The sequence below is a fragment of the Gigantopelta aegis genome, chromosome 9, assembly GCF_016097555.1.
Source record: "Gigantopelta aegis isolate Gae_Host chromosome 9, Gae_host_genome, whole genome shotgun sequence".
In the NCBI taxonomy this organism is placed as follows: domain Eukaryota; kingdom Metazoa; phylum Mollusca; class Gastropoda; order Neomphalida; family Peltospiridae; genus Gigantopelta; species Gigantopelta aegis.
Window position 1 is genome coordinate 11317951 of NC_054707.1, and position 27445 is coordinate 11345395.

A 27445-nucleotide genomic window follows, 5' to 3' on the forward strand; every position below is an offset into this window, starting at 1 on the left:
ACAGCTACTGCTCAGCTGTTTTGATTTTTGAAACACCTGATTACATCCACATCAAGTTTGGGATTTGCATCTGGAATCTTGATGGAATATTTGGATCATTGGCCTGGATAATTGAGCACTTTTGTGTTTATTACTAAAATCAGTAGATTAATATCACACTTATCTGATAATAGTCGTGAAACGTCATTTATAGAAAGGGATCCAGATAAAACAAAATACACATTGGAGACTTTCCAAAAGCACTTTTTTTTCTCTTTCCAAACACCGAGACGAGTTTTTAAAGCGTGGGGGGGGGGGGGGGGGGGGGGGGGGGAACTTACGAAAACATCACTCATGTTATAAAAAGACAAAATAAAAATGGGGGTGGTGGGGGGAGGCGGGGACCGACCACTTGGACCCACGCCGAATCCGCGAAAAAAACGGGAACACTTGCTAGTATACATCAAATTAAAATATTTTACTTGCGTAGTAATAATTGTATAGTATATATAGATGTAATGTAATGTCAATATTGCTGGACTGAATGTCAGTAATGTGGGACTGAATGTCAATAATGCGGGACTGAATGTCAAAATTGTGTGACTTAATGTTAATGATGTGGGATTGAATGTCAGTAATGAGAAACTGAATCTCAGTAATCTAGGACTGAAAATCAGTAACGCAGTTAACTTCCTGACACTACGAATGAGGGTTTTAGTTGCAGTCACTCATTCCTGTCACTATTAATGTCATCACTTTCTTTCCGTCAATATAAATCAATATTCTAACCAAAACACTACACGTTTCGACCAGTAGTACAGCACAATATTCCCTCCAAACGCAGTCAATAAGCATATATTCCAGTAGCAGCAATGTGAAGGTCAAGGTAGAGAGTATGATCGGAGATATGTGACGTGGTAGGGTGGACGGACACACAGACAGCTAATGGATTCGGACATATCACAGATCTTTGAGTTATCTTCATCTACAAAACACAACAAACAGGTAACTTTAAACGAGCATGTACATTTGCCTATTCAATCTAAAAGTATTTCTCAAATACAACCTAAAATACAATTAAGCGCTATATTTCAGACTAATGTGATACAGTATACTTGCATTGTAAAATAGTAATACTAATACAACCTTCTGGGACAATAAATATGTTACTTCCCTAATTCTACATATATTTTGTTCTGAGACAATAAATATGTTACTTCCCTAATTCTACATATATTTTGTTCTGAGACAATAAATATGTTACTTCCCTAATTCTACATATATTTTGTTCTGAGACAATAAAAATTATTATTTTAAAAAAACCAATATGTGAGATATTAAAATTTTGCTCATAAGCTAATACGATACAGTTTACTTGCGTTGTAAAACGTGTTTGTTCCCTTCAAGGTTTAATAACACAGTACAAGCAACTGCAGCGCCGACAGGTAGTAACACGTAACATTATTTATATATGCACATACTGTTATTTAGATAGATAATACTACATTATTGATACTTTAGGTACCATTTATCTTACAACGAGTTATTTCAAAGCGCATTTAACGAGTGAAAGCGAGATGGATACGTTTTTATACGTACTTCTTACATAGCCCCTCAAATAGGTTTAAAATAAATGTTAAACATTTTTCAACTTCAAGTTATTTACGGCACTTGCACTTTACAGTTAACGTATATGGGCATAAGTCAACCAGTATCAGATTAACGTATACGTCACAGAGCAATCAACTTCGATCGTGCTTACTTCTTTGGATGGTATAGCTGTGGTGACAAGGTTATCACCAATGTGAAACTAATCGTATGTATTTAAATCAATGACAAACGTGTGTTATTGCCATGACGTATCATAAAGTAAAACATTGTTCTCACAACGGATGTGTGAGAAATTCTATAAATACACTTCTATTTAGATTTTAACAAGCACAACATATTACAATAAAATGCTAATCTTTTTTTTCTTAAATCTACGACATACATATACGCACGCGAATATACGTTATATTGGACAAGAGAGACAACTCGAAGTAAATCAAATAATAGGTAACCCTGCTATTTCGTTTGGTCATATTATTTTAACTGCACTCCAAAAATAAACTGCAATTAGTACTGAGTATATTATTTATTGGACATTTTTTTTAGAAACATTACTAAACAGTTAACTAAAATAGCTAACGTCATACCCAACCAAATGACGTTATTTTTACAAGCTGACTTTGTAACTAATTGTATGTTCTTGTTTTGCAGTCCACAGAGAATGCTTACCATTTCATCAAGCCATACTGACTTTAGCTTCCTTGTTTATCTGGTACAAGATCCATATTGTGAAGAAAATCAGCAATATCTGCGAGAGAAAACAAAACCATCTTAATTAGAACACATCGCAGACAGGACAGCACAGTCCACGGTTTTTGATAGACCAGTTATAGGGCACACTGCTTGGGAAGGGTAAACCTAATCGGAGAATGGTTCTATCGAGGGGATTCGATCCCTTGACCCAACCACCTCAGGCGAGCGTTCTACCACTCACACAGACACACGCACACACGCACGCACACGCACACGCACACTCACACGCATACATAACACATATAATGTACTGCTTGATCAGGACCACACTCATTTATCACATAGATCAGTAGCAGTTGTATCGCCATTGCAGTCAGTCTCTAAACACAAATGTGGTAGAAGATATTCAAGTGTTAATATTGAATAAATATGAACGACAGAACATTAGTACACAATCAGGAACGTTTCTCTGAACAATGTCATAACGAGGACTGCCACTTCCAGACTAGTTTACTAAATCGAAACTAGCACCAGACAGATCTTATTAGAATAATAACAGCTGTGATGACATGCACTTATGAATCACTGCCATAACAGTTATGATGTCAGGTGTTCGCGAAAGATAAGCATATCCTGCCCCACCGGCGCTACCCGTTATGAGTATCTAGTCTTTCAAATGTACTTTCCAATAGACAGGATAGCACGTACCACGACTTTTGATATACCAGTCGCGGAATACTGGCTAAAATGGAAATCCAACGAATCCAAAATGGGGACGTGATCTTACAACCCATGCCACATCGGGTGACCAGTCCACCACTAACCTACCACCAACATATCGACCCCGATAGACCTGTGAATTTACTGTTCTAACCACTGCCCTACGTATATCAAAGGTTTGGTTAGTGCTGTCTTATCTATAAGAAATGCATATAAAAGATCCCTAACTACACATTCGTCTGTTGCTGTGCTTTGTCTATAAGAGGACTGCCACTTTCCCTAAATCCGCAATCAAAAAGACTGCTACTCGATAGATCGAAAGATGCCAAATACAAAAAAAATACAGAGGGTTTCGTCTGAAGACTTATCACAAGTTTGGCATCCAGTAGCCGATGATTAATTAATCAATGAGGTCTAGAGGTGTCGTTAAACAAAATAAACCTTTCCTGCCGTCTAAATAACGGTAATAGAAATAAAGGTAGACATTACCGTACCTGTAACCCAAGGATTGCACAGACGGTAATAGAAATAAAGGTAGATATTAGCGTACCTGTAACCCAAGGATTGCACAGACGGTAATAAAAATAAAGGTAGATATTTGCGTACCTGTAACCCAAGGATTGCACAGACGGTAATAGAAATAAAGGTAGACATTACCGTACCTGTAACCCAAGGATTGCACAGACGGTAATAGAAATAAAAGTAGACATTACCGTACCTGTAACCCAAGGATTGCACAGACGGTAATAGAAATACAGGTAGACATTACCGTACCTGTAACCCAAGGATTGGACAGACGGTAATAGAAATAAAGGTAGACATTACCGTACCTGTAACCCAAGGATTGGACAGACGGTAATAGAAATAAAGGTAGACATTAGCGTACCTGTAACCCAAGGATTGGACAGACGGTAATAGAAATAAAGGTAGAAATTAGCGTACCTGTAACCCAAGGATTGCACAGACGGTAATAGAAATACAGGTAGACATTAGCGTACCTGTAACCCAAGGATTGCACAGACGGTAATAGAAATAAAGGTAAGGTAACCCAAGGATTGCACAGACGGTATAGAAATAAAGGTAGTTAGCGTACCTGTAACCCAAGGATTGCACAGACGGTAATAGAAATAAAGGTAGACATTAGCGTACCTGTAACCCAAGGATTGCACAGACGGTAATAGAAATAAAGGTAGACATTAGCGTACCTGTAACCCAAGGATTGGACAGACGGTACCGTACCTGTAACCCAAGGATTGCACAGACGGTAGAAATACAGGTAGACATTACCGTACCTGTAACCCAAGGATTGGACAGACGGTAATAGAAATAAAGGTAGACATTACCGTACCTGTAACCCAAGGATTGGACAGACGGTAATAGAAATAAAGGTAGACATTAGCGTACCTGTAACCCAAGGATTGGACAGACGGTAATAGAAATAAAGGTAGAAATTAGCGTACCTGTAACCCAAGGATTGCACAGACGGTAATAGAAATAAAGGTAGACATTAGCGTACCTGTAACCCAAGGATTGCACAGACGGTAATAGAAATAAAGGTAGAAATTAGCGTACCTGTAACCCAAGGATTGCACAGACGGTAATAGAAATAAAGGTAGACATTAGCGTACCTGTAACCCAAGGATTGCACAGACGGTAATAGAAATAAAGGTAGACATTAGCGTACCTGTAACCCAAGGATTGGACAGACGGTAATAGAAATAAAGGTAGATATTACCGTACCTGTAACCCAAGGATTGCACAGACGACCCCGATGACAATACCAGACTCGTTCACCACATATGACCACAAGGAATCGTAGCAACCCTAAAACAACAATATATTACAAAATTTTATAAGATATATAGAATTTGATTTTACTGTATAACAGTATAAATACAAACCGTGACCTCATTTTTTAATGTACAAGATAGAACGCAAAATACGTTAATCTGAAAAACAAGCCAGAGTATAAAAAACGTTTCACAATGTCATGAGTCGTAACGGCTCTCGGAAGGACTAGCCCATTAAGCGTGTTTCTTCTCTCTGTGGTTCTTAATCCTATATTTGACGCTATATAAACCGAAACTAAAAGGTGTTGAGTGCGTCCTGAAAAAAAAAAAATTCTTTCTTTTATTTCATTACATTAGATATTTTTCAATTGTAAACTTTGAAAATATGTCAAAATTATAATATTTTACCATGATGCTTATAATCAATTATTATATTGACTTTCATAAAATAGATGGGTGACGATATTGACGCTAAAACGTATGACTATAATGATGTCGTTGATCAATGGCCGATGCCTTTTCAAAAATCATCATCCACACTATATAACACGAAACTGTACTGAAAACGCTTTACTAAAGCATTTAAAACAAAAATATAAAACCTTTCTGGAGCATGCCATCGACCCTCCTCGCCTCCCCCTCCCCCCTCCCCCCCCCCGGTCGGCTCATTTGCCGTCCGCAAAATCAGACTTGCTCTTTTTAGAATTTTATTTATTTTGTTTATTATTGTTTTGCATTTTGCATTATATTATTGTCTCCTGTAAACCCTATCTTGTCACTACACCTTATCTATCAGGTTCCTCATATGCCATTGTGTAACGGCCTAAGCGGCATAAAGTTGTGTTCTGTTCTATCACAAGAACGGGATGTAGCCCAGTGGTACAGCGCTGGCTCGATGCGCGGTCGGTGTGGGATCGATCCCCGACGGTTGGCTATTTCTCGTTCAAGCCAGTGCACCACGACTAGTATATCAAAGGCCGTGGAATGTACTACTCTGTCTGTAGGATGGTGCATATGAAAGATCCCTTGCTGCTAATCGAAAAGAGTAACCCATGAAGTGGCGACAGCGGGTTTCCTCTCTCAATATCTGTGTGGTCCTTAAAGGACAGACCCTAGTTTCAACCCACTAAAATGCACGCTAAGTTTAGTTCATCTACAAACCTGTAACACATTTCAATAAAGTTACAATTGAGTGAAACATGAGTCTGTGACTTTGAAATGGTGAAATACCCTCTAAAAATAGACAAAAACTCGACCCCACAACTGTTACTTCTCGAACGCACGTGCGTTTTTAAAAATATAAGAAATGTGTGCTATTAAAACCACCAGGATGACTAAAACACTTCGAATGTACGGAAATGAATAATCTAAACAATAAAATCTAAGTAAAGTATGATTTCAGTTATCAAAAAGCGGCTCTAATAATAAAAAATATGCCTTAGTGTCCCTTTAACCATAAGTCTGACGCCATATAACTGTAAAATAAAATGTGTTGAGTGCGTCGTTAAACAAAACATTTCCTTCTTTCTTGCTTTGTTCTGTGACTCCCTTTTACAAAATCCTGGATCCGTCCCTGTCGATGGCTGTGGCGAGGATTATGCGTTCCCCCACATTATAATTGGTTTCGCCTGGATGACTTAAGCTATATTCAATTAACGGGAATTAATTACCTTTTTCCAATTACTCTCTGCGTCCGAGGGAGCCTTGGCACAACTGAAGTCCGGAGCAGAAGATGGTACATTGATACAACAAGCTATGGGTGCCTGGAGGATGCCATTAATAGGACTCTGTGTTGTATAATCCCTCACCCACATGGTTGCAGTCGCGAAATCATTGTAGTCGTCAACCCCGCAACAAGCACGCTAAAATTATTATACATAGATATTATTGCACCAGCTTGTGGCTCGTACTAATTTTACGAAACGAGTGTAAGAATTCTTGCTTTGCCCAAACGAGAGCGAGGGTAATACATGAATCCTGACACGAGTTTCGTAAAATCAGTACGATTCACACTTGAGTGTAATAATTTCTTTATTATCCTCATTATTCATAATATTATTTTTATGACTAACAAAGACAATGTCAAAACGTTTCAAAAGTAAATAGAAGGAGACGACAAGTGATGTCATTTTGGTAAGCGATTACACAGCGCTAAGACTGTCAGGTCAGGTCAGGTCAGGTCAGGTCAGGTCATAGGGTTTTACGTGCACATTCAGAACAAGCTGTTGTAGTGCACGCCTATCAAGGGCACAATAGCCGGCCTTGGCCGGCTCCTCCGTCCATGACAGGAAAGGTGGGGAGGGGAGAAGAGGGACCGCCTGCACTGGCAGGTGCAAGGGAGCACCAGCAGCCCGATCAAGTCGGTAGCAGGCGGGTGGGGGTGGTGGTGGTGCTATGGAATTTTGAATGGAGCAATTAATGCCAAAGAGAAAGGGTGCGCAATTTTGATTGAGGAAATTTGGCGCAATTTTTGAATGGTCGGTCGAAAGGTAAATGGCCGAGCTAATATAGGTTTTGATATTAGTGAATCGAGAGTAAGTGCTAAGACTGGAGAAGCCGCATTATGTTATGACGTCGCTTCCCCAAAATGACGTCATTTGATATGCACATGTAAACATTATGTCACGCATGTGTCATACTGATTATATTTCCCTGTATATCTTGAACTATGTGGATAATAAAAAGTAGTATTACTAAATATATGAAATAAAGCGTATGCAACGACACCCCAGCATGAAAACGACATGGGTGTCAAAGGTTAATGATAATCAACACCAATGCAAAAATAGAAAGGTTTCAATAAAACACAGTGTAAACAGCTGTGAAACGGTCACATTGAAGAAAAACACAATGACGTATATCAACATACCAAAAATAAAATATTGAAAACGACAATGTTATGGTCAAAGCACGGAACAAGTGTATGCGGCTGGATATTATCATGTGACAATGTACTCATGTACTCATAGCGAGTAACAATGGACATTATTTCACAAGATAAAATTATTTCACGATTTCACATTTCACTGATATTGTTTCTAATGCAACTGTGTGTATTAAAGCGACATGTCTGTTATTTTAAGGACTTACTTCTCTCATCAAAACATTCCAAGCCAATGACGTCACGTCAGTGCCATTGAAGCCTTGGTACTCGTTTTTAATCATCTCTTTAAACTTTGGTTTTGCGGCGTCATCAAACTGAAAGATTAATCATTGTTAATCAGTAATTTATATGAGCCTCGGTGGTGTAGTTGCTCTTAAGGGTGACTAGCACTAATTCAGATCACACAGACGACAATAGTAACAGGTGGCTAATATTGCCACACGGATATATATTATTATATTATATATATATATATATTCTGAGGGGTGTTAGTATATATAAATAAAGTAACGTAAGATAAAAGCTGCAGAACAAACTACTGGTCAAAGATTAAAAGTATGGTAAAACTATGACTGAGGTAAAACGAAGTGTGGGTAGGGGGAATAAATTCCTTTTATGTATTGAGATTGTTTTTGCTATTGGTTTATCTATTTATGCATTTATTCGTTCATTATTATTTCGTTATTTTGTTCATTATTTTGTTCTTTGTTTTATTTACCCTTAATTATTATTTTACCCCCCCCCCCCCCCCCCCCCCCATCCACACTTTGTTTTACCTCAGTCATAGTGTTACTATACGTTTAATCTTTGACCAGTAGTTTGTTCTTCAGCTTCTATCTTAGGTTACTTTTTTTATATAGACTTAAGTATATTATTTATTATTTTAGTTACAGGTTTAACTAGGGATATATGACTTTTAAAGGAGGCTTCTGACGTTTTCTTTATATAAAATATATTATCTCAAGCCCTCTTGCTACTTTAGAGGAGAGGTGCCAGCAACATAGAAGGATTTTCTATTCGTATATATACATACATACATATATATATATATATATATATATATATATATATATATATATATATATATATATATATATATATATATATATACACACACATAAATACATACATACATTATACTATCACCCCTCAGAAGGTGTGTGTGTGTGGGGGGGGGGGGGAGCTAATATACTCATTTTAGACAAACGGGAAGCGTCTTAGACTACCCTAGTTCCGCACAAAATATTGTCAAGCTATTTTTAGTAGGACCCCACACACGGGGGGGGGGGGGGGGGGGGGGGGGGCGTAGCCCAGTGGGATCGATCCCCATCGGTGGGCCCATTGGGCTATTTCTCGTCACAGCCAGCGCACCACGACTGGTATATCAAAGGCCGTGTTATCCTGTCTGTGGGATGGTACATATAAAAGATCCCTTGCTACTAATGGAAACATATAGCGGGTTTTGTCTCTGAGACTATGTGTCAACATTACCAAATGTTTGACATTCAATAGCCGATAATTAATAAATGTGCTCTAGTGGTGTCGTGGCAAGGCGCCATTGATTATTAGAGAGGCTGGTGGGACCTACACGAAGGCTGATAGAGATGAGTTGATGTGATCTACAATAAAGCCAATACAGATTGGTAGATATGATCTACAGGTAAAGTGACATTGATTATTAGAGAGGCTGGTGTGACCTACACGAAGGCTGATAGAGATGAGTTGATGTGATCTACAATAAAGCCAATACAGATTGGTAGATATGATCTACAGGTAAAGTGACATTGATTATTAGAGAGGCTGGTGTGACCTACACGAAGGCTGATAGAGATGAGTTGATGTGATCTACAATAAAGCCAATATAGATTGGTAGATATGATCTACAGGTAAAGTGACATTGGTTATTAGAGAGGCTGGTGTGACCTACACGAAGGCTGATAGAGATGAGTTGATGTGATGTACAATAAAGCCAATACAGATTGGTAGATATGATCTATAGGTAAGGTGCCATTGATTGTTAGAGGCTGGTGTGACCTACACGAAGGCTGATAGAGATGAGTTGATGTGATCTACAATAAAGCCAATATAGATTGGTAGATATGATCTACAGGTAAATTGACATTGATTGAGGCTGATGCGACCTACACGAAGGCTGATAGAGATGAGTTGATGTGATCTACAATAAAGCCAATATAGATTGGTAGATATGATCTACAGGTAAATTGACATTGATTGTTAGAGAGGCTGGTGTGACCTACACGAAGGCTGATAGAGATGAGTTGATGTGATCTACAATAAAGCCAATATAGACTAGTAGATATGATATACAGGTAAAGTGACATTGATTGTTAGAGAGGCTGGTGTGACCTACACGAAGGCTGATAGAGATGAGTTGATGTGATCTACAATAAAGCCAATATAGACTAGTAGATATGATATACAGGTAAAGTGACATTGATTGTTAGAGAGGCTGGTGTGACCTACACGAAGACTGATAGAGATGAGTTGATGTGATCTACAATAAAGCCAATACAGATTGGTAGATATGATCTACAGGTAAAGTGACATTGATTGTTAGAGAGGCTGGTGTGACCTACACGAAGGCTGATAGAGATGAGTTGATGTGATCTACAATAAAGCCAATACAAATTGGTAGATATGATTTACAGGTAAGGTGACACTGAATGTTACAGAGTACGATGCGACCTACACGAAGGCTAAGTTTGTTTGGTAGATTGGTTGATATTGACATACCACTTGTCTGGCAGCAAAGAGCAAAATAACCACGATGACTTGTCCCAGGAACAACACGATGATAAGGATCAAATACTGAAACATAAGAAAGAGAGTGCGAATTATGATAAATACCGAAAGATAAAACAAACAATATTATAAGAATATAATAATACTGAAACAAGGCATGCTGAGTGGTAAAACAAAGAAAATATTCTTAATATAAAATATATGCTGAATAATAAATACAAAAAAACAAACAATGTACTCTAAGAATATAACACTCTGCAGCAGACTGTAAAGCCAATAGTCTGCCACACAGCGAACGCGGTTTTTCATACTATGATATTTACCATAAATTAGTCATTTCTGAGCCTATAGATTTGTAAATTGCAATGAAAAATAGTATTGTTTTTTGGTTATTTCCAAAACACGTCCGGTAAAACACTTCTTTTAAATTATGTTAATTTTTGTTTGTTTTTATAGAATGATGGGACGGACTATAGGTATTTTAGTCTAGACATGACCTTATTGAGCCCAAATAAGGAGAATCTTCATCTTGCAGCAGGCCATTGCCCCCACACCACCATTTATTCCCAGGTAGGAATCTCGTGATTTACCCATCCCATAGTTATTTCAGTTCTAGCAGCAATAGGGAGACATACAACAGGCTACTCCCACCCTGCATCCCATTATTAATGTTCCCCATAGTTATTTCAGTTCAGACCATCAAACACTAGTGGCAGTAGGGAGACTTACAACAGGCTACTCCCACCCTGTATCCCATTATTCATGTTCCCCATAGTTATTTTAGTTAAGACCATCAAACACTAGCGACAGTAGGGAGACTTACTACAGGCTACTCCCACCCTGCATCCCATTATTAATGTTCCCCATAGTTATTTCAGTTAAGACCATCAAACACTAGCGGCAGTAGGGAGACTTACTACAGGCTACTCCCACCCTGCATCCCATTATTAATGTTCCCCATAGTTATTTCAGTCCAGACCATAAAACACCTACGACATTATTGAGACTTAAGACCATGCCACTCCCTCCATCCCGCCCCTTATTGCAGTCTCCCCATAGCTATTTCAGTATTTATCAACAAATATTCATGACAACATGAAGACTTAAAATACACTACTGCCTCTCCGCTAGCTACTGTAGTTCTGACCACCAAACACTAACAGCAATAGGGAGATTTACAGCAGGCTAGTGACGTCTTTATCATCTTATTATTGACTCACACATAATAGGTATTTCAGTTACGACCATCAAACACTAACGACTAGTGACGTCTTTATCATCTTACTATTGACTCACACATGAGTTAACTATGATGCTAACTATGAAATATTTGGTCATAAAGTTGAAAAATGTTAAAAAATCGTTGATTTCTGGAATAATGTTTGGAAAATTTACCTATTAGATATAATAATGCAATTTTTGTCCCTTTTTTTTCAGCAAAATATAGTAGTTAGCATTATAAAAACTCTTAAAGTTATTGACTTCAATTATATTTCGATTTTTGGAGGCTAAAAAGAGAGAAAAAATGACAAAATAAACAAAAAATTGTTGATTTTTAGAAATTAGTTTTAAAAATGTACCTATTTGAAATACGGAACCACATTTTGTCTGCTTTGATCAGAAGATAAAGTATTTTGCCAAAAAATATTAAAGTTATTTACTTTATTAATTTGTTTGATTGTTAGGGTAACAACTGAAAAAATAAAACGAACAAAACTATTAAATTTACCAAAATCGCTAATTTCTGTACCAAGTTAAAATAATTACACAATACAAAGAAAGTGTTGTCTTTTGTTAATCGAAATAAGATATTTTATTTACAAGAATAATAATAAAGTTATAAAGTTTAATATTTATTTTTTTAATTTTTAAACAGCTGCCTAAAAATTGCTTATTTCTGGAATATGAAAAACTTACTTATTAGACGTGATGATGCAAATTGTCTGTTTTTAATCAGAATACAGTATTTTAGTTCAAACATAATAAAGTTATTAACTTGAATACTTTTTCCACTCCCAATAGAAAATTATTTGTATACATCAAAAGAAATCTCTTGACTCTTTAAATGGTCAACACATAATACTAGTAGTTGCACAGTTACGATACGTGCATACCATATGCGTAAACAGTTCATCAGTCAACATCCAGTGCGTCCAGTCTTTTCACAGCTAACCCCCTTGCATATACTGCAAGCTGCACTACACACCAGTCCCACTTTTCTGCACATTTTGGTTTTGCACCCTTTCTTACAAGTGCATCTGATAACCCTCATCAGTGAATCTGGAGCTGGTGGCTTATCGGTTTTCAGTGGCTTCAAAACACCACCGACAACGTCCCATCCCCAATCTGTTGGATCTACACCCTCCTCCTTCCCTTTCCGTTCCGGAATCTGTAAGTATATACGTAGGCTTTTCGCAACCTTTTCTGTAAACTTGCTAATCCGTAAGTTGTCTAGCCCTTCCCTCGTGTCATCTTTGTACAGGCACTATAGGGTGGACTCTCCAGCCTCTACAACCTCTTCCTTCATCACCTCTCCAGACTGCTTGTTGAACACAGAGGCAGCATTTCTGAACGCTAAACTTTTATCGTACACTTTGAAAACACCACCCTTCCCAAATCCAAACACCTTGAGGACATCGGCATCACTCGATGCGTGCAGGACTTCAATGGCAGCAGCTTAAGGTTTCTCGCTCAGCAGATGAATGAATCTTTGTTTGTTCTTCATGTTTGCAAGAAAACTGGCTTTCTTCCCACGTGGAGTCATTGTCTCACTGAATTTAACTTCGGTTCCGATATGTTCCACTGTACGTCGTTGATGAGTATTGTCCTTAGTACTAGGTCCACCTTCATAACTGTCGAACACAACTGTAGCTTGCCCATACTTTGTCTCTACAAACTCCACATACATTGCACAAATCTGACCATAGCTATGCCCTCTTGGCCATGGAAGCCACTGCAATAGGCACCCTCCATCTATCACATACTCGTGATGACCATCAGGTAGCTTGCTGTCTGGATAAACCTTAGTTTTCATGACGTCTGCTAAGGATTATCAGCTTCCCGAAACAGGTGCAGTGACTCAAACAAAGCTGGCGGATATATGTGCATAGTCAGATCGTCTTCAGGAACAGATTCCATAGCGGCTGTGACCAATCTCTGAAACAACAACTGTGGATCAACCTTGACTGGTTCTCCTTCAACTTTGTCGTCTATCGTAACGACTTGGTCCTTCTTTCTAAATATGAAGTCAGACACGGAACTTCCTTTCATCTTCACAATCACCTTCTCTCCAACTTCCTTTGCATCATATGCATTGCTTTCATTGGCAACAACTCCACTTAAAATGCTTTTCAACTCGGTATCCCCACCTACAAATGGGTTTCTCTGTAGCAAATATTCTGTCATGGCCTTGCTATCGTTCATGTCTCTCTTCTCAGTTGCACTGTGGCTCTCTTTATGCTGTTCACTCGTCATGTATATGGTCCCAGTGAGCTTCTGCATTGCCCCGTTGATCTCTGAACAGGCAGGGCGGGACAACAGCCAGAGTGTTCTTTGAGTGTCGGTCTTCTTCTTTTCGTTCCTTCTTGTAATGATATCACAGGGAGATGTTTGCTGCCAGGATGAATCTCACAGTGACACGGAGGGATTCCTGGTCTCCATAAAGTTTTTCTTCTGTGTTGTTCGGTGTTGGCCAGCATCTCTGAGTTGGCTGTGTTGTTGGCAGTATTGTAGGATGTGTTCAAAAGTTTCTGCGGCTTTCCACTGCATGATTTTGAATGTTGTTGACAATAATTCTTGTGCAGATTTGGTTCTGGTAGCGTTTATCCTACTCCTGCATCCCCTAGTCAACCAAGATGCAGAAAGGACAACAGCAGATTTAGCTGGGCTCCTCGAGGTTGAGCCCGGCGCTGCATCTCCCTGGTGTGTCAAAGGGAGAGCACCATCCCGTAGTATATCTTCTGTGATCATCATTTGAAGGTTGTTGTGTAAGCCCCCTATTTCTATTTTGCGCCACTTCGGCTAGAGCTTTCCGACTTCAGCTGTGATTTTTGTAGAGTTCGTTGGTCATCCCCCTTCCTCTTGTCAACCCACCAACTGTCTTAAGACTTCTCATTAACATCTGTTCTATCACCAAGTCTGTGGACAATCCTGCCCAGAAACGGTCACTTCTACTTATCTCCATCACTGTCACTGGTAACAGTACCATGTCCATCGTCCTTGGAATCCACCCCTTAACATTCACTACAATCCTTTTCATCCAACTCAATGTCAAACACTTCTGAAACCAGTTATAACTGTAGTACCATGGATACTAGGTTGTGACCCCTTACGGCTCGCGCTATGGCCTTTTCTGTGAGCATATGCGTGACTACATTATCTGCATACGCTGTCTCCAAAACTTCTAGCAGCCCAGAATCAGGCAATATCTTTTAAGACTGAAATATTTGTAATTTATTGCTTTTCATTCATCACTAACTCCTTAGGACCATATATTTTAACACTTTTTTTGCATACTAAATAGCATCTGATACATACATTACAACAAATAAAAACATTATCCAGAAATCAACGATTATTTATCAATTTTAGGGGGGATTGGTGGGTTGTTTTCTATTTTTAGCCCCCAAGATCGGAAAAATTATTAAAATCAACAACGCAAATGTGTTATAAGATCCAAAATACTTTATTCTGATTTAAAACCGACAAAAATTTCTAATAGCTAAAATTAAAAAAAATATTTCCAGAAATCGGCTATTTTTTTATTTAATTTTTTTACTTTTTGGCCCCAAAAGTCATATTTTACATCATAATTGGAGGGAGGATTTTGAATATGTTTTAGAGAAGCCTTAATTAAGTCCAATAAAAGTAAAACCATTTCTGTTCTAATTTGTTTTGGGTTAAGCCAATTTTTTATTATTTCTACTGGACTAATAATAGGTATTTCAGTTATGACCATCAAACATTCATGTCAGTAGGGGGCCTTAAAGTAGACCACTTCCCACCCCCTAGCTATATTGGTTCTTATAACAGATATAACAATAGTAAGAATACTCCCTCATCCCCATATATATTTCAGTTATGTTAATCAAACACTCACAACAATAATAAGACCATTGCTCCTCCCCAAGCTATTTTAGTCGTGATCATCAAACACTCACAACAATAAGAAGACCATTGCTCCTCCCCAAGCTATTTTAGTCGTGATCATCAAACACTCACAACAATAAGAAGACCATTGCTCCTCCCCAAGCTATTTTAGTCGTGATTATCAAACACTCACAACAATAATAAAACTACTGCTCCTCCCCAAGCTATTTTAGTCCTGATCATCAAACACTCACAACAACGAGGAGCAGCTTAATCTTGCAGCACGCCCCGATGAGCCCGCTGACCCCGATGACGAGCAGGATGACCCCGAGCACGATGAAGCCCGTCCCGAGTCCGCCGACGAGTTGCGAGATGTTGAACTGACTCATGTCGATCGTGCCGAACCCGCTCGTGTTCAGCTGTTCCTGAAGACTCTGGAGCGCCGTGTCCAGCAAAGAGTTGATCTGGTCCGACCCGACCTTCACCATGATGCCCAGCACCAAAATCACGAATCCAAGCAGCTGCAAGAAGGGAAGTTGGTCATCGTTACAGAGGGTCTATCATACTATCATACACAGTGGTGATGGTGATGGTGATGGTAAATGAATGAATGAATGAATGAATAAATGAATGAATGAATGAATGAATAAATAAATGAATGAATGGAAGAATGGGTGGAAGATGGTCCTCATTATAGAGGGTCTGTCATACTAGCATACACAGTGGTGATGGTGATGGTGATGATGATAATGAATGAATGGATGAATGCTGCTAGAATGGAAGATAATCATCATTGCAAGAGAGTGTCTTACATAGTTATGTTGGTGTTGATGTTTGTGTTGGTGATGATGATGTTGGTGTTTGTGCTTGTGCTTGTGTTTGTGCTTGTGCTTATGCTGGTGCTGGTGCTGGTGCTGGTGCTGGTGCTGGTGCTTGTGTTGGTGTTGGTGTTGGTGTTGGTGATTATGATGGTGTTAGTGATGGTGTTGGTGTTGGTGTTGATGTTGGTGTTGGTGATGGTGTTGGTGATGGTGATGGTGATGGTGTTAGTGATGAATGAACGAACGAACGAACGAACGGACGAACAAAAAAATGAATGAACACTAGTTAAATAATGACAGTTTACCATAATTACTGATCCAAGTTGCATACATTTAGTTCTGTTTAAAGACACCGCTATTAATCATCGGCTCTTTAAATGGATGTAAAACATGTGGTGATTTTGATACACAGTCTTAGAAGAAACTCGCTACAATGTTCCATTAGTGGCAAAATATCTTTCATATGAACTTTTCCAGTCAGGACAACATATACCACGTTCTCATTTATACAAGATCAAACAACATCTAAACAGTATGGTCCAACAGATGGAAACTATAAAGATATCACAATACAAATTTCAGTAATACTAAATGATATATAAGACTTAACAAGCGTTAGTGTACGAGAATATAGACACGTTACATGTTAAGATACGTCACATAAGACCCTAAAGTAAGAAAAAGAACACGACTGTGTGTAACCAGCACTTACAGATATGATAAAATTGAGTATCACTATGATGATCCGCCCACAGTTCGACAGACAATCCATGATGACGAGTTCAGTGAACAGGCGAAGCAATCAATTCCAATACGATGTAGCAATGATCTGTTTCTATCTGCAAAAGTAAAACATAAAAATAAATAAATATACCAGAAACGACTTGTCACACACAACGTACATGGGTTAAGTACGGTAATTCGCGTTAGTGACGTAAATATGTACAAAGGTTTGAGACTAACATACCTGTACAAACAGGTATTTGAATATTAACGAGCAATATGATATGCACATCAACACCAGTCGTTTTCCAATTCAACCAAGCATGCCCAGTTTTACAACAGGATTTTATTTTGTTTAATAAAGCTTAAACACACGCATTTATATACCAGCTACTTCTTCTGCTTATCAATAACGCACGGCGGATCCAGAAAATCCATTTAGGGGGGCCCCAGTGACATGAGGTAGAATGCCAAGGGAACTTTGTGGGAGGTTTGGAGGGGGATCGTAAAAAAATGAAAATTGATATATAATAAAATTATAACTATCGCAAAATTTAGGGGGGGCGGGCCCCTGCCCCCCCCCCCCCCCTAGATCCGCATCTGAGTATTGTTGTTACATGCTACGTGTTTCGAAAATGGCGTAATATATAAAACACAAATTATAAATACACTGCTACGGCTAGTGTTGGGAATCAGATGAAATTTTGTCATCGATCATCGGTTATAAACGGTTGGCACCAAACGATCAACTTTCGATTACACGATCGGTTAGAACTATAAGGACCACATACCCATTGCCGTGTTCACCCTTATAGGGTGTATACTACCAACTCAAATCCCATAGACGAAAATAGTAACATATGTGGCTAAAACTCCTACCTGCAGCGTATCAATCGACATAAACGCCACGGATACAAATACCACAACCCCTCACCCTTAAAGTGAATCAGAAAACATTGGGGGGGGGGGGGGGGGGGTTCAAGCTGCTCATTTCTGAGATAACCGGTAGCGTCTATGATTATCCTAGTTCCGCACAAAATTCTAGTACTTTTTTTACAGGTACCCCATACATATTTAGAGCATAAGGCTGCTTGCACAGTGGTACTAGATGAAATAAAATTGCATACATTTTTTGCCGCAATAAAACTTTTTTTCACAACCAAGACACTCGCATTTATCACCAATCACAGGACTTGCGGTGTTCACTTCTCTATCAAAAGTTGGGTGCACCTCGAACATTGACCCCACCGGAAGTTATTTGGTTTAGTACCACCTATAATGGCTCATTTTACCTTTAAAAATAAATTTATGTGTTTCTCCTTTAAGTACACATGAAGACAAACCCAAACCCAAACCCAAACATATTATTATTTACATCAATTCTATCGTCTAAACTCGAGCAACTATATCAGTTAACATTTCCCCACACAATCGATTATGAATTTTTATAATTGATCATCAAATCGGTAGAGCTAAACCGCTCGATTTTCGATTATAATCGATCACTGGAACATCACTAGCTACAAGACTGACAGCACACAAACGTTTCTCATTGTTTCTCAGTTTTAAAAAGATTTGTTTTGTGTCTAATTATATCGTTAGCATATAAAATGCCTCTTGAAAAGAGTAACCTGCCTTGTGGGGACGGGTTCCATTACACAAACCGGCCTCGGTGGCGTCGTGGTTAGGCCATCGGTCTACAGGCTGGTAGGTACTGAGTTCGGATCCCAGTCGAGACATGGGATTTTTAATCCAGATACCGACTCCAAACCCTGAGTGAGTGCTCCGCAAGGCTCAGTGGGTAGGTGTAAACCACTTGCACCGACCAGTGATCCATAACTGGTTCAACAAAGGCCATGGTTTGTGCTATCCTGCCTGTGGGAAGCACAAATAAAAGATCCCTTGCTGCTAATCGAAAAGAGTAGTCCATGAAGTGGCGACAGCGGGTTTCCTCTCAAAATCTGTGTGGTCCTTAACCATATGTCTGACGCCATATAACCGTAAATAAAATGTGTTGAGTGCGTCGTTAAATAAAACATTTCTTTCTTTTTACATTACACAATTTGATTACTTGTAAAGCAACTGGGGGCAAAGCTTATAACATTTTTAGTGTATAATAGACTCAAATCGTTAACGACTTCAAAGACATACAATTTGTATGATGTTGCCATGACATTCAAGTGGGATCGATCCACGTCGGTGGGCCCCGATGGGCTATTTTTCATTCCAGCTAGTGCACCATAACTGGTATATCAAAGACTGTGGTATGTGCTACCCTGTGTGGGATGGTTCACATATAAGATCCCTTGCTACTAATGGAAAAATGTAGCTGGTTTCCCTTCTAATGGGGCGATCACACTGGCCCGAATGAGCTTCCGTTTGTTTTCCGTATACGAAAGTGGTGTGATTTTTTAAACTGGCCGAATGTCCCTCCGAATGTGTTTTCCCCAATGTATCACCGAATGCTTTCCGTTTGTTTTCCGAATGTTTTCAGTATGGTTTCAGAATGGTTTCAGAATAGACCGAATACTTCCCGCATGTTGACTTCGAAAGGTTTCCTTTCCGAACGCTTTCCGTATGCTTTCCGAATGCTTTCAGAACACGGCGAATCGACCTAGAATAGACCGAACTCTTTCCGCATGCTTTCCCGCAAGGGTTCGGGAAGGGTTCGTCATGTTCTATGTCCATTCGGGGTGTTCGGAAAGCATACGGAACATACTGTGCATTCTGGAAGTGTACGAGCAGTTCGGAAAATGTTCTGAAAGAATACTGGAAGGGTTCTGGCTATTCGTTATACATTCGGCGGCATAAATGAAAAAAAATCCGGAAAGGATACTGAAAACGTTCGGAAAGCATTCGTCATGTTCTAGGTCCATTCGGGGTGTTCGGAAAGCATACGGAACCCAGCACCTCCAAATTTTCATTCCGAATGCACCAAGAACTAGACGCATGCTTCCCGAACGTTTTCCGTACATGCCGTATGTTCCTAGAATGCTTCCCGAATACTTCCCGAATACACATGGACGCCACATTCGGATGGTCGATGAAAATTATTTTGAACATGCACAACAAATTTTTGGAGCTACCGAATGCCGTTCCGTATGCATCCGTACGGAGCCGAACAGCCAGTATGCTCCTAGAACACACCGAATGCTTCCCGAATATGATCCGTTCGCTCCCCGAACACCCAAATTCCTATTCGGAAAACAAACGGAATGGCATTCGGGCCAGTGTGATCGGGCCATTAGACTATATGTCAAAATTTCCAAATGTTAGACATCCGACAGCCGATGACTAATAAATCAATGTACTCTAGTGGTCTCGTTCTAGAATGCCAGTAAACAAACTTGACTTTCCTTATTGTACTTTCATCTATGACCGTAAATGGGTCAATAGGTTTGTGACACATGTATAATCATTTCTAGTGTTTGCAAAGCAACCACGTGACGCCCGTAATCTCGTGTTGCTGTTAATAATCCGCGCCATGTTGTAAATCAATTTACTAATCACAGTCGTTTTGTTTCGCAGATTCAGTGTACGCGCAGTAATCGATGAGTACTGTACAGTGTACGTTACTAATCGATGAATACAGTGTACATTACTAATCGATGAGTACAATGTACGTTACTAACCGATGAATACAGTGTACAGTGTACGCTACTAATCGATGAGTAGTTTACAGTGTAGGCCTACGTTACTAATCGTTGCGTACAGTGCACGTTATCAATCGATGCATACAATGTACGTTACTAAGCGATGAGTACAGTGCACAATGCACGTTACTAATCGGTGAATACCGTGTACAGTGTACGTCACTAATCGATGAATACAGTGTAAACTGTTCGTTACTAATCGATGAATACACTGTGCGTTGTTAATCGATGAATACACTGTGCGTTGCTAATCGATGAATACAATGTACAGGGTACGTTACTAATCGATGAATACAGTGTACAATGTACGTTACTAATCGATGAATACAATGTACAGTGTACATTACTAATCGATGAATACAATGTACAGTGTAAACTACTAATCGATGAATACAATGCACAGTGCACGTTACTAATCGATGAATATAGTGTACAATGTACGTTAATAATCGATGAGTACTGTGTACAATGTACGTTACTAATCGATGAATACTGTGTACGTTACTAATCGATGAGTACAGTGCACGTTACTAATCGATGAGTACAGTGTACGTTACTAATAGATGCGTACAGGGTACGTTACTAATCGATGAGTACAGTGTACGCGTAGGAATCGATGAGTACGTTGCTAATCGATGCTAATCGAAGAGTACAATGTACGTTACTAATGGACGAGTACAATGTACGTTACTAATCGATGAGTACAGTGTACATTACTAATCGACGAGTACAGTGTACGTTGTTAATCGACGAGTATAGTGTACGTTACTAATCGGCGAGTACAGTGTACGTTACTAATCGACGAGCACAGTGTACGTTACTAATCGACGAGCACAGTGTACGTTACTAATTGACGAGTACAGTGCACGTTACTAATTGACGAGTATAGTGTACGTTACTAATTGACGAGTACAGTGTACGTTACTAATTGATGAGTACAGTGTACTTTACTATTTGGCGAGTGCCGTGCAAGTTAGGAATCGATGGCCACCGTGTACTGACCGAGTATATTGTCCGTCATTATGATTCCATGTTCACCGACATCTTGAATGTGTAATCGCACGGCAGATGGATTAATCAATGGCTCAAGTTAATATTACCTGAACATATAATTATCTACATTTATTTTGTAACGAAAAGTACTTTACTAAAGCAACTTCTTACACAATCGTCTTATCACACTGCTTATTGGAATTTTATTTTGGCGTAGTCATAATTGTATATTGGGGTCTCAGTGCGGGGGGAGTGGGGGGGGGGGGGGGAGATCACTCACACTGTCTATAAGTAGTTTTTTTTTGGGGTTTTATCTTTTTGGGGGGTTGGGTGGGTGGGTGGTGGTGGCAGCTAAATGTAAAAGGTGGTGGGGGGAAAGGTGTGATAGGAGGGGGGGGGGGGGGGACGTGACCCCCTATGTCCCCCACTAGTGAGATTTTTTATACATAACTGAAATTAAACTACGTAATAAATAAGAAAAAATCAACTTCGTTCACTTTTCGCCAACACTAAATGTATACATGCATGCGTGTGTGCGTGTGTGTATGCGTGTGTGTGTGTGTGTGTGTGTGTGTGTGTGTGTGTGTGTGTTAGTCTCAAGTAATTCCATCGGGTCACCCTTTTAGACACTCTGGTACCGCTACAGGTGTAATATACAGGGCACATTGTGACCTCTATTTTTTAAGCAATCACTACCGATAGAGAAATTTCTTTTGTGAATACCGGCCTCGGTGGCGTCGTGGTAGGCCATCGGTCTACAGGCTGGTAGGTACTGAGTTCGGATCCCAGTCGAGGCATGGGATTTTTAATCCAGATACTGACTCCAAACCCTGAGTGAGTGCTCCGCAAGGCTCAATGGGTAGGTGTAAACCACTTGCACCGACCAGTGATCCATAACTGGTTCAACAAAGGCCATGGTTTGTGCTATCCTGCCTGTGGGAAGCGCAAATAAAAGATCCCTTGCTGCTAATCGAAAGAGTAACCCATGTAGTGGCGACAGCGGGTTTCCTCTCAAAAACTGTGTGGTCCTTAATCATATGTCTGACGCCATATAACCGTAAATAAAATGTGTTGAGTGCGTCGTTAAATAAAACATTTCTTTCTTTCTTTTGTGAACTGTTCTTGTTTACAGTCTACCATGAGTTAGCATGAATTGGGTTACAGCCATCAAATAACTGGAGGGTCTAGTAAACACTTTTGTACTCTTGTCTAAACCGTGCGACCTCCTGAACAGAATTCATTTAACGCTTTCAGAGACTCGCAAATCACGTCAAAAGACCGCAGGTATCACAAGCTCGTCCATTGTGAGTGCCCGCACATTCGTGACGAGTCCTCGTTGTCCCGTTAACACACCGTGTAGATTAGACAATTGAAGACGTGTAATAATACCCAGTGTTTTGATGTTCCTTGTTTCCAGGGGAAACCAACATGCACCAAATCGTGGCAGTGACACGAATCTATTAATAGTTTATGAATGTTTATCACGTGAAGATAAGACATTGCGCAATTGTTCCATTATGTGCCCTTTCACGAAAACATATCAATAAATTATTAATAGATTCACCCCATTACCAATATACCAATCGGTACGCGGTTTCTAAATTGCTGTTTACACACACACACACACACACACACACACACACACAATCACACACATCTGTCTGTATCTAACACCAACACACACACACGCACACACGCACGCACGCACGCTCTCTCTCTCTCTCTCTCTCTCTCTCTCTCTCTCTCTCTCTCTCTCTCTCTCTCTGGGGCAAGTCGTAGCCCAGTGGTAAAGCGCTATCTTGATGCGCGGTCGGTTTAGGTTCGATCTCCGTCGGTAGCCCCATTGGGCTATATCTCATTCCAGTGTAACAAAGGCCGTGGTATGTACTATCCTGTCTGTGGGATGGTGCATATAAAAGATGCCTTGCTGCTAATCGAAAAGAGTAGTCCATGAAGTGGCGAAATCGGGTTTTCTCTCTCAATATCTGCGTGGTCCATATACCCGTAAATAAAATGTGTTGAGTGTGTCGTTAAATAAAACATTTTCTTCCTTCCTCATCCTCTCTCTCTCTCTCTCTCTCTCTCTCTCTCTCTCTCTCTCTCTCTCTCTCTCTCTCTCTCTCTCTCTCTCTCTCGCTCTTATTTGTCTGTCTGTCTGTCTGTCTGTCTTTCTGTCTCTCTTTCTATATTTATAATATATGTATGTATATATAATATAAATACATGGAAACTAATTTTACCGACCTCGGTGGCGGCTTGCCAAAAGGAAGGTTGTAGAAGGTAGTGTGTATACAGTGGTTTGCACAGTTTCTATGTACATGTGTGAATATGAATATATAAATGAATAAATTAATAATATTCATAGTAAAGGTATTGCCATATCCAAATAATACGCGTCAATATGGATTTTGTGGATCAACACAACAAAACCTCAAAGATCTAAACTATATATGTGGATGATCTATTCTCAAAGATCTAAACTATATATGTAGATGATCTATTCTCAAAAATCTAAACTATATATGTGGATGATCTATTCTCAAAGTTCTAAACTATATATGTGGATGATCTATTCTCAAAGATCTAAACTATATATGTGGATGATCTATTCTCAGTGGTAGAATGATAGATATATACTCGAGATTGTAACTTTCATTCAGGAAATGTATCCAGTCCGTTTGCAGTTATATCAGTTGGTACACAACTATATGCTGTATAAACGTTATAGAAAACAATATCATTAAGTTGTAAACCCATACCAACTCTTAAAATAATGGAAACGAGAGTGTGTCTTAGCATATTACCACCATATTATATATATTAAAGCTCATTTCTAATACAGGGTGAAGACAAAATGATGGAACAGTCAAAGTAAACAGTTTCACCTGAATTGTTACTGAAGTAATCGATAATACAATACACAGAGACTAAAGGCAAAACTTCGGAAGTTTTACCTTGACTTTTCCATCAGTTACCTTCACTCCCGTATGAAACCATATTTAACCTATGCAATTTCATGGCAATTTGTAAAGAAACTTTTAAAAACAAATTACAGTGAGATTTGTTGGATTGTTTTGCCCCCCCCCCCTACATTCTTCTAAAACTATATAAAATGTTGATTTTGCAATGGTTATTTATTTTATTTCTACATTTTATTTTCAGAAAGCGTACGATGTCATTTATCACTCTCATAATATAGTTTGTACTGTTATGAAAATGTTGATAATAACGAACTGCCCATATCAAGACTTTAAAGAGACTGTTCCGAGTTACCTGCAATTAAGCTGTTGCCGCCTAACAGACGTTTTCATGACTCTAATTACATTTCACACATTTTCCTGAATAAAATATTAGTGGCTGTATATTAAATGAATGTGTTTCCGATCATCTACGTGTTGTACTAGATCAAGCTTCATTTTATTTTCTAATATGTAATGTTTTGTTCATAGAAAATTATTGGCAGACCAAATTCAGTTTGTGGCTACTTACACATATTAAGACGATTTGAAACATATTGAATATCCAGTCACTTATATTCTAGACAAAAAGTGTGATGCTAGTCGTTACAAAATTATATTAATCGGAAACATCTTACAACGCAACAAACGCGAGACAGTCCCTTTTAGAAGTTTTTCATTCATAAAAAATATACATAAAAATATACACTTTAGAAAGAACTTTAAACACATAGCTATTGACAATAACTATTAGGAATACGACTGTTTTTATTGTTTCAGTGTGTTCTTAAACTAAAATAGTCACTATGATCAAACGTCATCCATATCGTAAATGACATCGCTTCTGATTGATCGAAACGCATTGTATTACGTGTTAAAGAACAAATAGATTAGGCACAAGTTATACAACTTACAACTTACTAGGTATTCTCTATAATACATACATGTTTGGTTAGTAATATATTTTTGCTATTTATATATGAACAGAAATAAATATCATTGAAAAAGAGAAAGAAAGAACGAATAAAGGAAACAGAAAAAGGACGCAATAAATTTTCTGTGTGTTCGATAATTAGACAGCAGGTGTGCTAAAGGAAAACACAAAACACAAACAAGGCATCGTAATGATTACGTAATGGCAACAAAATAATAATAGCAATAAAATAAATAAATAGTAATAATTTAAAAAATCCATACTTTATTTACTAATTAAGGGGAAAAAAATTGTTTCATTTATACACCTATGTACATGATTTTTTTTTTTTAATTTCTGTATTGTCTTCTTTATTTAGAGCACTCTTTCCATTTAAAACCAGATGTAAATCTATTGGCATTGCTTCTAACACCAATTCTACCATCATTTCCCAATACGCAAATTGATTATACATGTTCAGTCATATGTTCTGTGAAATATATTTATTTTAATACGTATATAAACAAAAATACTACCAAATACAACAATCAATCACAAAACGATTTAAAGGGACATTCCTGAGTTTGCTGCAATTTTAAAGATGTTATCGACTAACAGAGACTTTTTGACGACTGTAATTACTGTATTAAGTGTTTCTGATCGTTCTAATATTTTTACTATGTTAAATTTCATTTTAATTCCTAAAAAATATTTTTTCGTACGTACAAACTTATTTGAAGACAAGACCGGCGTCAGTGGAGTCGTGGTTAGGCCATCGGTCTACAGGCTGGTAGGTACTGGGTTCGGATCCCAGTCGAGGCATGGGATTTTTAATCCAAATACCGACTCCAAACCCTGAGTGAGTGCTCCGTAAGGCTCAATGGGTAGGTGTACACCACTTGCACCGACCAGTGATCCATAACTGGTTCAACAAAGGCTATCCTGCCTGTGGGAAGCGCAAATAAAAGATCCCTTGCTACCTGTCGTAAAAGAGTAGCCTATGTGGCGACAGCGGGTTTCCTCTAAAGACAGTGTCAGAATGACCATATGTTTGACGTCCAATAGCCGATAATAAGATAAAATGTCAATGTGCTCTAGTGGCGTCGTTAAATAAAACAAACTTTTCTTCTTTTTTTTAAAAGACAAAATCCAGTTTGGGCTTCTTACAAATATTAAGACGACGAGAAACACATTGAATATACAGACACTGATATTCTAAACAAGAAAATATATTTAATATGTAAGTTTAATCGTAGAAATATTTTATTAGTCGGAAATATCTTACAATGCAGCAAACTCGGGAATGTCCCTTTAACAGGTATGAATTAACTGACAACTCGATACGCAATGATCGTAAAGAATTATTTTGTTTTACAAAATTACAGGTATCGCGAAATCAGATTGTGAACATTTAAAACTCACGTAACACGGTATTCCTTCCTTCTTTTCGTTCAAATCCAAATGTAATGTAACGTATGAGGAGAATTTAGGTAGCAATGTTTTCCGATGGTTAGTTCGTCTGGTTCTTATCCTTTTTGTAGTGGCAGGTCACACGATCAGAAATCGAGACGGTCGTGAGTTTTCCAACAATAGTCCTTGTTAATTATCTATTCATAGATCCGGGTCACCTGACAATATACGTCAACGTATACAACAAACGTAAAAACGAACGACTTTCAACCACCGAATTAGGTGCGGCCTGCAGCAATAGAAATCGATACAAACATGGTGGAATGGTCAATGGTCACGTCAATCCCAGTGTGGACACAGTACTCGCGGACAGAGGCGTGTGATCAACAGTTAATGATTTTAGCCGGTTGTAAACATGATTCAGATACCATTAAGAGTTTTAAGAAT

The 27445-nt window shown here is 38.7% G+C and overlaps 1 protein-coding gene across 1 annotated transcript; it reads right to left on the reverse strand.

The window, feature by feature from the left end:
• Positions 1 to 315: 315 nt before the first annotated feature.
• On the reverse strand, positions 316 to 27445 carry LOC121380481 (tetraspanin-18-like). The gene is made up of 9 exons (XM_041509298.1): positions 27011 to 27445; positions 17062 to 17188; positions 15783 to 16049; positions 10432 to 10506; positions 7884 to 7991; positions 6464 to 6655; positions 4744 to 4827; positions 2260 to 2338; positions 316 to 964 (listed from the first exon to the last, which is right to left on the reverse strand). Exons 2-8 carry the CDS (start codon positions 17119 to 17121, stop codon positions 2267 to 2269), a joined length of 858 nt encoding a protein of 285 aa, XP_041365232.1. The 5' UTR covers positions 17122 to 17188; positions 27011 to 27445; the 3' UTR covers positions 316 to 964; positions 2260 to 2266.